A 15,320-nucleotide genomic window follows, 5' to 3' on the forward strand; every position below is an offset into this window, starting at 1 on the left:
ACAACTAACAGATCAGGAACTTTTTGGTAACAAGTCATCTGTTTGCTCTGGAGCAACCATGAAGCTTACAGGAAGAAGAAAAGGAATATCTGGTGGAATTAGCTGTTCACAGTGCAAAGTTCCAGGTTTTGCTAATCATAAGTATCACTAAGCAAAGAACTTTCAAATCCACAAAGCTTTTCTCAATCCACTCTCACTGAATTCCATGGAATTTTTTATTAAAACCACTTAAAGAAATCCCACTCGTAATCCCCTTTTGACAAACATCATATAATTCAGCAAGAACATGAGGAACTATTTCTTTTCTTTTAATACTTATGTGCGATAAATCTATGCAGACATTCCACTTAGTTAGCCTATACTCTTGCACTGAAACGTTCCGCTCCTTTATCTTTGCTCATGTTAAAGACCGGGAGCCATCTTAGCTTTTCCTTTTGCTTCCCTCATTTTTTACCTGTATATCCAATTGGGCATATGCAAATATATCCACTTCCCAACTGTTTGCACGTCCCATTGTTGTGGCATGGCTCCAGGAAACATTCATGAAACACCTGCCACAGGCAATAACAATACAAGTACAGTAAATGATGTGGAACAAAATATTCTCATTCTAAATAGCATGCTCTATAATCAATTTGGAAAGCTGGGAATAAAATTATCCCTGGCATTAACTTTTAGTCTTTCCTCTTTGTCTCCCCTACACACCAATCATTCTTATTTCTCTAGAGAAAAATGTGGATTGCTATTTTTAATTACCAAAACATGATCATTGTGGCTCCACCCCTAGAACTTTCTGAGCTATGATTAACAGCTGAAATTTTATACTATGCTGTATTTTATATGAGAGTTTCTCTGCTTTACATCCTTTTACGCAGGCTAATCACTTCCTACTTCCTGTTACTGGTCATTAATTGAACTGTTGGTGGGCTTCAGTGAATGGTGTTATTTTTTCTCAGCTTACAAACTGGAATTCAGAGAATTCCTTGAGTATGTGATCAAACACAATCATGACAGATAAGTCTGTCACCTAATGAGAACCATTATTCAACATCTTTATCTTATCACCAGTCAGCTTTGCTCCTCTAACACATCATCTTCACTTTTGATTCATATAAAGCAGCCTTGTCTGAGTTACAGACTGGGCAATGGGTAAGGCAGCATCTGTGCCACACACTGTCAATAGTGTAGTTTCTATTATGTAAGGACTTGCCTGTATTTCAAAAGCAGTACTCAAAACAGAAGGGAATTCTGCTTGCCTCCCCTCAAGTATATCCATAATGTAATGAGCAAAATAAAGATTTTACAACTGGGACTTAGGTTCCTGGTAGTAACTGCTACAATCCAGCATGTGGAAGCAATAAAATGACCAAGTATGATCAACTTACTTTTCACGGACTGACTGAACTCTCTCCATGGAGTTTACATTTCTTATATAAGTCTGATAAATTTCTCATACATCAGGTGAAGGCTTGAAGTCCAACATTTAAGACTACCAATGAGCTGATGAGGCCACTTTTATTCACCAGAAGTGCTTTTATAATCAGAAAGAGGGTCTGAAGGTTCCCCTAACAATCATCACTCTCAACTCTTTAGGAAATACAGTCAGCATAACAATTACATTTAAAAAAGCTTTATTAATTTAGTACTGACATAAGATGTGTGGCTTCTTTTATTAGAGGCAATACTAGAAAAGATATCTTGTCCTTGCCTGACTGCTGACTTTGTACTGTTTGCTGATGTTTTCTGGAGAGGCTGGTATCATCATCACACTTTCCTCAGCAGCTGAGAAAGTAGAGCCAAAACCTAAAGGGGAAAGATACAAACATACAGTTAATAATGCTAGATGGTAAGGTCTATATTCTATGTGGGCATCAGAACTGCATTTCAGTAATGCATCTAAAGAGAGTCTGAAAAAAGTGAATTTATGGGAATAAAACCCCAAATTCACAGCAAGCATGTAGCATTTAGTATTTATGTATATAATATGTATTTGTAAGTTTTCTAAAATATAGGTATGTAAGTATACATGTCCCATGTATTTATATGTGCATACACATACATACTTTCTTTTGTATACATATCACAGTATCACAGAATCATAAAAACCATAGAATTGTAGCATAACCCTAGCTGTAAGGGGCCTACAAGGATCATCAGGTCCAAATTGGGGCTCCACACAGAACTACCTAAAGTCAAATGCAGTGCCTGAAGGCAGTGTCCAAACATTCCTTGAACTCTGGCAGCTTAAGGCTCTCTACAACCTGAAAGGAGGTGGGGGTCAGCCTCTTCTCCCATGTAACTAGAGATAAGACTAAAGGGAACGGCCTCAAGTTATGCCATGAAGGTTCATCTTGGATATTAGGAAAAATGTGTTCTCCTAAAGAACAGTCAGGCACTGAATGGGCTGCCCAGGGAGGTGCTGGAGTCACTGTCCCTGGAGGTGTTCAAGAAACATTTAGATGTTATACTAAGGAACATGGTATAGTGGGAAAGTTGGTGAATGGTTGAACTGGATGATCTTGGAAGTCTTTTCCAATCGTGGTGATTCTATGGTTCTGTGTTCCCACTGCTCTGGGGAGCTGTGTCATGCCCATATCTCTCTGGGGCACAACCTTTCCTTAACCCCAAAAGCCTCTCCTGACACAGCTCCATGCTGTTCCCTCAGGCCCTGTCACCGTCACCCGAGAGCAGAGCTCAGCGCTGCCCTCCACTCTCTGTGAGGAGCTGCAGCTGCCATGAGCCACTCCTCACACCTCTTGTCCTCCAGAACTTTCTCCATGTTCATAGCCTGCCTTTAGACACTCATTGATAGTTTAATGTCCTTTTTGTACTTTATGTATTATGTACAAACCTGCACACAGTACTCAACGTGAGCTTGCACCTGTGGAGTGTAGGGTAGGACAATTCCTTCCCTCAACCAGCTGGCAATGCCAAGCATGATGCTCCCAAGGATACAGTTGACCTTCCTGGCTGTCTGGGCACACTGCTGACTCATGTTCAACTTGCTATCAATCAGAATCCCCAAATCTCCTTCAGGGAGTGCTCTCCAGTGTCTCATCCCCCAGACTGTATGTATGCCAGAGTTATCCCTTACCAGGTGCAGAATCCAGCACTTGTTAAACTGCATGCTGTTGGAGATTGTCTAGATTACTCTGCAAGGTCTCTCCACCCTTGATGGAGTCAACAGCTGCTCCCAATTTAGTATTGTCAGCAAACTTGCTCAAAACACCTTCTAGTCCTACATCCAAGTGATTTACGAAGACATCAAAGAGAAATGTCCCTAAAATGGAGCCTTAGTGATCTTTGCTACTGACCAGGCACCAGCCAGATATAACATCATTCACCATAATTCTTTGGGCCCAATCATCAGCCATTTGCTTACCCATTGCATATATATATATATATATTGTATTTATGTAAGTATATATATATACACACACTGTACACATACACACTTACACATACATTGTGTGCACAGGTGTATATATGCATATATACATACATACTCTGTATATTCATATGCTGTTCTTAAGCCATGGTACATACCACACAGTTGTTCCTTCCACATAGCACAGAGATAACATCAGTATGCCAAAATAAAAGTGAACATCTGTGCTTGAGTGGGAAATTCTACATTTGTTCTGAGAGTTTGTGAAAAAAAAAACCAGGATCTTTTCTTTAAGACTACTGCTGGCCATCCTTTACATGTTCTCATTACTTGTTTTTTTTCAGAAGAGATAATTTGGCTTACTTGAACAATCTGTGATGGATCTGGCACCAATGATTGTTGTTGTTCCATAAAAGGGACACGACAAGCAGTAGGACTTTCCTGGGTCTGGCTGATAGTAGTCTCTGGGACAAGGGTAACAAGGTGTCAAACCTGTACGAGAGAACTCCCCTGCAGAACATGGTACTGCAAGAACAAAAAGGACATTTTTTTGAAAGAGATCACTTCTGCCTGACCCAGCATCCTGCACCCTTTCTGATCACTTCCTTTCCTTCCCTCACAGTTCCTTCTTAGATTTTAAGGAGTGGGGTGAAACCCACTGGGAATTAACAACCCTAAGAGATGTTTATTTCACTATTAAGTGAAAAGTTCTTCTCAAGGACGTATTAAATATCTGGCAAGTATTTCTTTCTATTTTTTTTGCTGATGGAGACAGCTTTCTATGCAGCTTCCTTCCACGTTTTTAAATGTAACTGTAGAAATGTCATAGACCTATCTGTTACACACCTCCACAAGCTGAGACATCTACTGCGCCTCTTTTTACTGTTGAGGTATCTTCTGGGCAAGAGATGCAGTTCCTGGATCCAAATGCTGGCTGATACGTGCCAAGTGGACATGTTTCACAGGTCTCAAGACCATTAGGTGAATATGTTCCCTGCTTGCACTGAGCTGTAAGGCAGAAAAAATCACAAAAAATAAGTAATGTCCAAGTAGGAAACTCCTAGGCTCCTAACCTCTGAAAAAGATGCTGAAATCATAATACACTATACATAATACTTTTTATTTCTTGAATTTACTCTGAAGGGTTTTATGCATACAAAGAACAACAACAAAAAAAAATGACTTGTGCTAAGCTATTGATAATATATTTGTGAATTATTAATGAATCACCTTCACAGACGATTTATTGAAACTCAGTTACTCATTTTTAATGAACAAAATGAATAATAAAACAATAAATAGGCAATGCAACTAACTTCTTTTTCAGTACAAGCAAAGAGATAAGGGAGTTGAGGTGCTCAAAGTCAGACTATTGCAGTGTGGAATGCAAAAATCCATCTACAATCACCATAGGACAGAGAGAGGTTGGCAAGGACAAGAATGGCTTATTTTAAGTGTATTAGTTCATGCAAAATGAACTCAAAATCTCAGAGAAAGGAGACAGAAATGTAACAAAACTCGAAGGGCCAGCTCTTCTTAAACTTATAATATCTGTCTGAACATTGTGCATGCTACAGAAGTGGTGAAAATGTGGCCTTTTCTCTTCACATGTACACATGGTCAGTTAGGACTAATTCTCATTTCACAAGTTAATCTCATTCCTGTAATGAAGACCAAAGGGATGGCACTAGCCAGTCAGAGGTGGCTGTCTGAAAAAGATGAAGTTCTCACCTTTGCATTCTGAGATGCTCCTGGAGTGTAGATACTCAGTGTAACTACCAGATGGACAACTTTTGCATTCCAGCTGTCCTTCCTCATCCTGGTAGGATCCAGTCCAGCAGCTTTCACAGGCGTGATGCTCCAGTGAGTAGTAGGTACCCAAAGGACAGTTGACTGTAATGTTGGAAACATAAGGTTCCCTCAGAATACATAATCATATATAATTGTTTTGTCTCTGGAATTCTCATTTAATCAACCCTGTCTATATGAAATGTAAGTGTTCCTCAGCAAATGGGCTTGCATGAGTTGTCTATATGGAACGTTGTAAACATTTCACTGCGCACAGGAAACAGAATCCAGTTCCCTATTTCATCCACAAGAGTAACAAATAAGATTAAAAGACTGCATATCAAGTACTGCTTTCCTGAGTATCACCAACTGTGTGGATATGCCTGATTTCCCCATGGGAGTGGAATCCTGGGTACAAAAGCATCCTTTTTCCACAAGCCTTGGTTAGGAACATAAACATCCTCTGGAAGTCAAACTGTGCAAAGCATTTTTGCACTTTATTGTTCTGGGAGACCACAAGCACTGGACTGTGTCAAATCACTACCCTCTGCAAATATCCTCTAAAACCTTGCTTTTCAAAAAGATTCTAAATATATGTGAAGAAGAAGAAATCCTCTGGCTTACCACACATTCTCCCCTTCAGCACAGAACCAGGCCTGCAGAAAAGAAAGGCCTTCTCCGTCTCCAATGAGTTGCTGTCAGCTACAATGAGTTCAGACGCAAACTGAAAAGAATACATGGGTTCCTTATTGAGAGTCCTATTCAGCCTGTTTGTTATCATCTCTAGAGTTTTAAGAAGTCGTTTCTGGTTTTCCAGTTCCAGTGTATCATTCCTTTCATCAGGCAGTGGCACGCTAGCTGGGATTTAAAAAGAGAACACAACAGCACCAGATTTTAGAGTCAGCACTTCCAGCTTGCTCTGAAGTATATGTAGAGTGCAACACTCAGGCCTGATAGTTTGAAGCATAAAGCTGGCCATGTGCAAAACAGGGTTATGAGTGTCTCAAGAAAACTGTTGTCCACATCTCCAGCAGGCTTTTTGAATTGAATGGAAAGTCTTGCTGAATGTATTAGGAATATTTCTCTTTTTAAGAGGGTTTACAAGGAGGCTATTTTGACTTCTCTCACCTGTGATGTTAAATATTAACTTGATTTTGTGGTCAGACATTGGAACACTCAGCTTCTTATGCCTTTTGACTCGAGTAGGTGCTGCCTTTGCAAAAGCAGAGAGATGCTTGGATAGGCCTTCTTCCTGCACAGTGTCAAAGAAGTCATCGTAGGAATAATCCAGCTGGTTTGCCGCTCCCCAGCCAGCAGGTCCTGTCAGACATTTAAAAAGAAAAAAAGAGAAGCAAAATCACGTAGAAAATAAGTGCTTGTCATATTAATCCTTATTTCTGAAGTTCATCCCCAATAGAATGGTGCCTGACTGAACCTCTGAACAATATGTGTTGACTTGGCCTCTGAACAAGTGCCTACTGCACTGTGACTCACTGAAGAAAAAAAACCTCAATACTGAAATTTGTATACTTAGCCAAAGCCTTAAAGGAAGCCTGATATAAAATTTATTTTAAAAAGATACTCATAAAAGCAGCAATTATCTTTCCCTCAGTCTTGCATGGGCCCTCACCTGCTGGCAATATCTGAAACAACTCAGCATTGATCTCTCTTCTTCCTGCTTAGCTGCAGCTAGCATGCCAAAGCAGCATCTCCAAAACACCTCTTCTTCACAATTCCTGGAAAAGTTGTACAGTCATTGCCTTCTCAGAAAAGGCTGGAGTGACATCACCCTATGCACTCAGTCCTTCCAGACAGGCATTTCTTGTTACATATCGTGATTTAAATTCACCCTCAATTAGCTTGCTCTGTAAGTAATCTGCCTTTTCATGAATAAAATTAGAGATGCACAGTCTATTTCACTCATCTATCTCTTTGTGAAATAACGTGAAGGCATAAAAAAAATTCTGCCAGTTACCAGGTTAAGTCATCTGTCTTACAACTTACAGTGGAAATAAGGCAATTTAACCTCACAGCTTTGGGGCTGACACTGTGGGATTACTCCGTAACAAATCTTCTAAACTGTTGTCTCTTTTAACTGGTAGGAGAGTTCTCCTCTCCAACCTGTCCAGTGTAATATTATGAGAAACTCCAGAAAAATAGCAATGAGGTAATTTTGAAAAGAGATTGACATGAGCCAGAAGAGAATAGAACCTTGTATCTTATTTTCTCAACACTGTTTCCTCCAAGTGACTTTACAAATTAGTTCCAGTTATCATCGATATTCACTCCTCCTCTGATGACAACTCACAGATGTCCCCTAGTCTAGCCTCTAGTTCCCTGTGTCTAATTGCAAACAAATGTCCTTTCAAATTCAGTGAAGAATGTCTAAAAAATGAGAGAATAAGCACGAAGCTGTACTGAAGTAATCCCAACATGAACTTACAAAGGAGCCACAGTCCTATTAAAGACTAAGTGTTCTGATGTTGATTTGCCAAAATGCCCCATGCTGTCTGTTTTTAGCTTTACTGCTTTAAGTAACACTAAGGGACTAAGAAATGCCAAGGACAACAGCAGTACAACACTAATGCTAATCAGTATGAAGATTGACTGAAAATGACAACTTTCTTGGCATATAGCAAAGTGGGAGTAATCTCTAGGGCTGCCATAACTTCCACCCCAACATTTGAAAAATCTACCCTTTCTTATGATTTAATTCTGGCAGACAGCTCAGCACTACATCTACACTCAATTCATCCAGATGAAATGAAAAGAAAATGGGAAAAGTAAAAGTGCAAGAGCTCATGGGTTGAGAATCAGACAGTTTACTAGATAAAGCTGCATGCGCAAGCAAAGCAAACCAAGGAATTCATTTACTGCAGCTGTTCAGGCAATTATAGGCTCATCATGCATACAGGTTTCTTGGAAAGGCAAACACCACCTCTTTGAATGTCCCCTTTTCTCCCCTCTTGCAGTTTACTGCTAAGCATGATGCTATATGGTATGGGATATCCCTTTATCTATTCTGGGTCAGCTGTCCCAGCTATGACCATCCCATCTCCTGATGAACCCCAGGGCCTTGCTGGCAGGACAGAGTGAGAAGCTGAAACGACCCTCACTCTGTGCAAGCACTGCTCAATAATTAAAAAAGTCTGTTATTGTTAAAAAGTAAAAAATAATTAAAAAAGTGTTATTGTATTTTTATCAAAAATATGGCATCATACAAGCCCCCGTAAAGAAAACTAACTCTATCCCTGTCAAATCCATGATACTTTGCATACAAGAGGTTTCACAGCTGAGAGGCAATCTTATGCTTTGTGTGAACTCTGAGGATTCTGTGGACTGAAACCAACACCAAAGACAAAAAGTGACCCTGTTTTCTTAGCAATCTCCAGAAATATCTGTTGCGCTTTTCTAGCATTTTAGTTTGAAAGTGTTATGTTTAAAAAAGTTGCTTTCTTCAAAGCTAACCAAGCAAGTCAGTAGCACTCAGCATGTATGTGTGCATGTGCATGCTTTTTTCCTCCCTATCATGAAACATCTCAGTAAACTTTTCCTTCACATATGTACTATACAGGAAGCACTACTGAAAACAGAAAGCAAGCAATTCCACAATAAAATGTGTTGCATAATTTCTTAGTATCTTAACAATACTCTAATTTTTTAACTATTTTGTACAACACATTTCAGTATTTCAGAAAAAAAAGGAACTACACTACATTTTTCTGGATGGTAAACAATCTGTGCAATCAGTAATTACCAATGGCAAATCCATTTTCGTAATCGTAATTGTACTCCAAGCAATGTTTCTGTGTCTGATCTTCCAATCGGCAGTCAATATCATCAACATCATTACAGAATGATGGGACCTTACAATATAAAGAAGAAGAGCATTAAAAATACAGAATTACATAGCTTACCCCCAAATTAAAAAAGCTGTTTTATAACGTAAAGCCCTGGCCCTGTTCTTTCTCTGGCACAAGATTTCTCATTTCATGCCTGTTATAATCACAACAGTTCCTGAGGATGCAAGTTCTGGATCTCTGCAAGTGATTTATTTAATTTCCTACTCTGGAACAGCAACAGTTACATGCTGTCCCACAAGATAAAGACTGTTATTTAAAAATGATTGCAAAAGCTTGGAAAAGCCTCTTCTGAATCAGACTACCAAGAAAAGCATTTCCAGCTAAGTGAACAATTCACAGGACAGAAGTGTAGCTCTCCATCATTGTTTTGATGAGTTCTGCTGGTAGGAAGTTGCAATAATTTAGGCCTGCTCTTTCTTATTGTTGAGTTTTCGCTGTGGTCTACCCAGAAACCACACAATAGAGAACTACAGAAAACTGACCAGTATTGATAGATTTTCTCTCTCCACAAAGGCAGTGAACATTAGAAAAGAACAGACAAATGCATTATTTTATAACATCTCTATTTCTTGCTTCTTCCAAATTGATTTCGAAGAAGCTGGTTTCTAGGATTTATTTTGGGATCAATTTATTTTCTCTATATTGCTTTTTCATTGGAAAGATGGCTTCTGCTGATACGCTCCCCCTTTTCCTATCTCTGTTATAGTTTAAAGTTATTGGGAATAGGAACAGACATAATCAAACCAACCTTTTTAACTCTTTTCTGAGACTGCTGCATTTTGATATAACTTCCTGAGCAGGTCACTGAACATTTTTTCCTATTTTCCTATTTGCTTACTCATACTGATAGTTTAAGCAATGAAACCTAGTGGTAGTTGATAAATAAGCTCTTCAGAGAAGAGAAATAAAATTAGCCAAGATTTTTCTGCTAAAAGAAAACAAACCTGAAGTAAGTCAAGAGAGTAAAAGATATTCAGGTCCAAGAGTCAAAGATTGCCTGGAAGTGTCATTTGAGCTTTGAGCCTTCTGATCAGAACCACTGACAGGGATTTCAAAGCTACAGTGGTCGGTCCAGTAGTTATATACGCTAATAATGCATTTCAGTTACCAGTGAAGCTTACAGCACACAGGCTTTGTTCTGTAAGAAGTCTTTAACTGCCCAGGTACTGTACTCTGGAGTAATACCAACACATGGGGCCTGAGCATCAGCTCCTTAGACCACAACACAAAGGCCTGCTGCTTCTGCTTCACTGCTGAGGACAGACTCATGGATTAAGAGGGAGAGTGGTAATATTGAAGTGAAAAGCAAGAGACAGTGCAGAGAAGGAATGTGCTACCCCTTCCAATAAACTGCTGTGTATTTATTGATTAGAATTCAAAAACTCAAGAAACCCGAGCAAAGTATTTAAATCACTATCCAGTGTGTTATCTAGATGAATGTTACGTATACTATTTGTAAAATGAATATATTTTATCATTACATCCCACTCTCACAAACAACACTGCAGTTTATGAGTAATCACCAGGGACTTTCAAAAGGTTCTCTTTAAAATCTTACAAAAAAATCTGTGAGTATCAAGTCCCTAAGCTGTGCGGACATTTCATCAAATCTTGTCCATAAATAATTTCTCATTAAAGACTGAATAAAAATGTCAGTGCATCAGCTTTGATTTTAAAGGAGACCTGTCATCTTCCAAAAAATCACAAATCCCATTTCCAAGTTGCTGTTGTATTTTTCATGTATAAAAATAGTCAGCTGGGAAAAGTAACAAGTTGTACTTTTTAAAAAGTACGTAGAAGGAAGTAGCATTTACTAACCTACCATTTTACCGAGTGCACTCTGGAAAGCATCAGAAAAGCCATTTAGAAGACTGTTGTCATCACATCGTGTTGCTTTGTAAAGCATCTCGAAGGATTTGAACCCATGGTTTGCAAAACGATTTACTGAAAAATGTTGGAGAGTGACATTTTTGTTGGTCAGTGCAATAATTTCAGAGGACTACCAAAAAATTGGATTACACTAAACTAAGAAGCACTGTCTTTAAACCAAAACCCCCCACTCCCAGCATTATATACAAGAAAATGTTTATTTCTTCCTAAAATGTAACATTCATTTCTCAGACAATTCAGACAAATACTAAGACTAAATACCCCTTGACAGACATCACATTTTCACAGTAGTTTAATGGGAAGGCTAATGGATATTAAAGAAAAATGCCTGTTATGTATCTATTTCAGCATTTTCTTAATAGAAGAACTTCCCAGCTGTCACAATCCTAAACTCCACACTTCCTTTCTATTGAGAGAGAATCAAGTATTGGAAGTCCAGTTACTACAGCTATTAGACTAAATACAAAAAAAGGCAGAATTTAAGCAAAGCGAAATTCATAAGTGTCCAAGTTATGGGTTTTGATCTGTTAGATGGCTCTGAAATGTAATTCTAATTTGCCCACAGCTGAAACATTGCTCTTTGCTGAAACAAAAAATCCACTCTGATGAGAGTAGGTGTAAGTTGGTGCCAGGATTGGCTTGTAGCTCTTATACTTCTATTTTTAAAATGTCACAAAATCTGAGAAAGTCCATAGCTCATAGCTTTGTCCGTCTCGAAGGAAATAGATAAAAGCTCTGATTTGGCAATAAGCAGATATGTAATTACAGCATGTACTGCTTTTACAAATACATTTCCCCTTTTCATTTGCAAACATTGTTGAAATTCTTGTTGAAAAAGCACTCTGAATTTTGCAGACAAACTACAACATATTTCAAATGCCAATTTGAACTAATTGGCCTTGTCTGCTTTGCCATCTTTGCTAGCTTGTTTGCTAGCAGGATACAAATTGACTATTTTTGTATTTCAGAGAACTTCTGAAATAACACTTTTAGGGACTTTTGAGTATTCATTTGCAGTATTTGTAATGATGTGAAATGAGAGATTTGTTATCAATGTACAGCAGTCATAATTCCTAAAATATTTTTAATTCCTCACTAAGAGCATTGTTGGATGAGCTGCAGATTCATTTCACAAAACATAGGCTAAAAATATTAAGACTTACAAGAGCAGTCAGGCCACTCTGGAGAGTAAGGTGGCTTCCAGACACCATCCTCATATGCACAATAGTAGTTTTCACTTGATCCCTCTGAGAAGCTATAACCCTCTGCACAGTGCAACTTACAATTAACACCCACTTCATCTGATGTGCATGTAAAATTGCCATTCACAGGCTCAAAGGAGATTTCACAGGGAGAACCTGAGAAAAATACAGAGACATGAAGGAAAACATACAGTCATACATCGATGAATTTGGAGAATTAAATAAGCACACAGGAAAGTAGAACTGGTAAGACTTTTGATCAAGAGCTGCACATGAAGTCTGTGTATTATTTGCTATGTCCAGAAAATCAGAACCAGGGTACTGCTAAATTCTTCTCAAACTCTGACATTTGAATATTAAACAATAAATGTGAAGGTTTTTAAGAAAATGTGACACGTGAGAAATTAAATAAACCCTCCAAAATGTAAGGCTCAAACCCATCTGTTTTTCTTATTCAAAGGTGCACAGTCAAGTATGTACCCACTAAAATACAACAAAAAATTAGTTAAAATTTTTACATGCATTTTCATACAATGAATTATAGTAAACTATGTTGCATATTGAACTCAAAAACTAAGCATTATCCATTCTACACTGCTGCAACAACACACAGACTTGTCAAAACAATCTTAGGAGGAACTAACCACAAAATCTCAGTTATGATCTATTTTACAGGCCAGAAGAAGACACAGTGAACATCTGAGAACACAATCTCATGTGCACCAAAATCACAAAAAGTTTGAAGTGGAGTAGACCTGAAATAATATGAATTCTAAGAACTGTCTTTTTCTTGCTGAGATTTACAAAAGCAAGTCAGAATGTAGCACATCCATCTGTAATTTATCTTTTGCAAAGCTATAACCAAGAGTCCAGTTTGCATAATTTTAAATATTCGTAACATTTCTTTATACACACAACAACTGAGACATTAGGCACTAGAGGGCAGAGATAGTGTACAATTTTAATTCTTTATACACCAAATTACTGATTTGTCTTTAAAGAAGAAGGTAAACTGTGGTGTCTATAAAAGCATCACAAATTCATGAGTATAAGAATAGGTGCAGCTAGCTTCCAAAACCTAGTAGGGTATCTGCTACAGTATTCGTAGGTGATTACAAAAATGTTTCCATGAGGTTTTCGTTTTTAAGAACAGATTTGAAGTTTGACTTCAGTAACACCTACTAATTCATTTCACAACATATTTGTCACTGAGAAAAAAAATGGATCAACAACCAAAAGTTTAACTGCTCAACGAACAGCGATCAGTGTTTTTACACCTAATTTGAATGTATAAAGCCAAATTCACCACTGTGCTTCTTCACTCTGAGAAAATATATAAACATCCTGACTGCCTTCAAGCTACTCCCATAGAAACCAGAAATATCTAATTAAGAAACTGGGAATATCCGAACGAAGAAATGATGTAGACTTGCAACCTTTATGACATTCAATTAAAACAAAACAATATACCTGGTCTGAGAACACCTGTATACATGAGAATATTTGTAGTATCACACCACGGCTTACATGTTATTGAACTGTAGCAGCAGCAACAAGGCTAATACAACAAACCTTTGATGACAACGTGTATTTCACATGTCCTATTATTTCCAGAAGGATCCAGGGCTACGTATTGAACTGTTGTTTCTCCTTTGGGAAAGAGATCTCCAGGTTCATGACTCCTAGTGATAGTCAGAGGAGCACCTAGAAGAATTAAAAAAAAATTAAAAAAAAAAAAGAATTAAAAAGAATTAAAACATCAGTGAGCTATAAAGGGCTGCTCACACTCAATCACAACAAATGGAGAAGGAAATACTAGCATGTATTCTTAATGATGTGTTCTTAAAAACAAATGATTACAACGACAAAATCCTAAACTACAAATGAATAAGGAGAAGGAAATACTAGCATGTATTCTTAATGATGTGTTCTTAAAAACAAATGATTACAACGACAAAATCCTAAACTACAAGTGAATAAGGTTGAGCAGGTTGGAACTCCCTACTCTTCACTGTTCTGAACATGTTTGGGGGTACACCATCTTACCTGAGTTGTCTGAAAATTGTGGTTCTTCCCATGTTGCTGGGTATTCATTCTCTACTGCCTGTATGGGTGGTGGAGATCTACATCTATCAATTACAGGAGGTTCTGCATCTATAGAATTTGAAAAGTTTGCATTACATTAGCTTGCTGAGCTCCAGCTACATTCATGAAATCCATAATCAGAAGAATTCAGGTAAACAGCAGTTTTAAATTTGCATCAGTTAATACAATATAGTTACGAGTACACCTGAATATAACTTCTGCACCCGGCAGACACCAAGTGAATGGCATTAAAACAAGAAAATTTCTTCACATGAACTCATGGTTTCTACATTCTGTTTGCTTTCTCCAAAGCAGACCTTGTTTAACAGAATACCAAAGCTGTCTGGCAGAAAGACATGAACAATGATATGCATCAGCAATGTGCAGGAGATTAGTAAATTCTTATAGTTTTTCAAGGAAAAAAAAAAAAAAGATGCATATGATAAAGGTAGTTAAGTGACAACAAAGAAGCATTTCATCTATCAGTATAAGGAGGATTCTTAGCATTCAGATAAAACAACAGAACAAAATAAGAAAACATGTGGGAGCAATGATTGCACACTGTGTGTACTGTGGCCCAAGATCAGCCATGCATTTATGGAGATGACATTACCCTTGGGCTTATCCAAGCATGCAGTGGAGGTCACACTCATTCACAGTCTCTTTGTGCACAAAATAAGAATATTTCAACCATAACTGACTCTTCCCCAGTGAACTTACCAATCACCTTGACACTGAATGTACAGCTTGCCTCATTGCCAGACTTATCAACTGCTCTGTATGTAATGGCAACTTCACCAATTGGGAGAAGATATGGTGGTATGAAAGCTGGGGTTACATGCACCGAGACCTTTCATAGGAAGAAAATTGTTATTTAAAAGGGGACACAGGCTAGTGTTCATGACACTCATGTGATTCAAGAAACAGGCAAAAAATAGTATCCTTTAACGTTGATTCTGCTCCTATTTGATGCTCATAGCCTCTTCAAATAATGAGGGTGGACTTTGCAACGGAGTGCCTGTCTTCCCCTCCTCAAGATTACCTTCCTTTTAGCAACAGGGGTTTACTCAGTCAGGATTTGGACCCTAATCTGCTGCATTACAG

At 38.1% G+C, this 15,320-nt stretch overlaps 1 protein-coding gene across 1 annotated transcript in view; it reads right to left on the bottom strand.

Moving 5' to 3' along the window:
• The window catches only part of SVEP1 (sushi, von Willebrand factor type A, EGF and pentraxin domain containing 1), a 131,116-nt gene that overhangs the window by 56,528 nt on the left and 59,268 nt on the right, over positions 1 to 15,320 (bottom strand). Inside the window, exons 9-21 of the mRNA XM_085212600.1 lie at positions 14,937 to 15,066; positions 14,178 to 14,285; positions 13,704 to 13,835; positions 12,093 to 12,287; positions 10,862 to 10,983; positions 8,934 to 9,042; positions 6,305 to 6,496; positions 5,801 to 6,034; positions 5,120 to 5,281; positions 4,235 to 4,396; positions 3,752 to 3,913; positions 1,709 to 1,803; positions 455 to 551 (exon numbers count right to left, since the gene is read on the bottom strand). Of these exons, the coding sequence (XP_085068726.1) occupies positions 455 to 551; positions 1,709 to 1,803; positions 3,752 to 3,913; positions 4,235 to 4,396; positions 5,120 to 5,281; positions 5,801 to 6,034; positions 6,305 to 6,496; positions 8,934 to 9,042; positions 10,862 to 10,983; positions 12,093 to 12,287; positions 13,704 to 13,835; positions 14,178 to 14,285; positions 14,937 to 15,066 (1,900 nt within the window). The remainder of the gene's footprint in view (positions 1 to 454; positions 552 to 1,708; positions 1,804 to 3,751; positions 3,914 to 4,234; positions 4,397 to 5,119; positions 5,282 to 5,800; positions 6,035 to 6,304; positions 6,497 to 8,933; positions 9,043 to 10,861; positions 10,984 to 12,092; positions 12,288 to 13,703; positions 13,836 to 14,177; positions 14,286 to 14,936; positions 15,067 to 15,320) is intronic.

This window comes from Meleagris gallopavo, chromosome Z (assembly GCF_905368555.1).
Source record: "Meleagris gallopavo chromosome Z, MGAL_WU_HG_1.1, whole genome shotgun sequence".
Taxonomy (NCBI): Eukaryota; Metazoa; Chordata; class Aves; order Galliformes; family Phasianidae; genus Meleagris; species Meleagris gallopavo.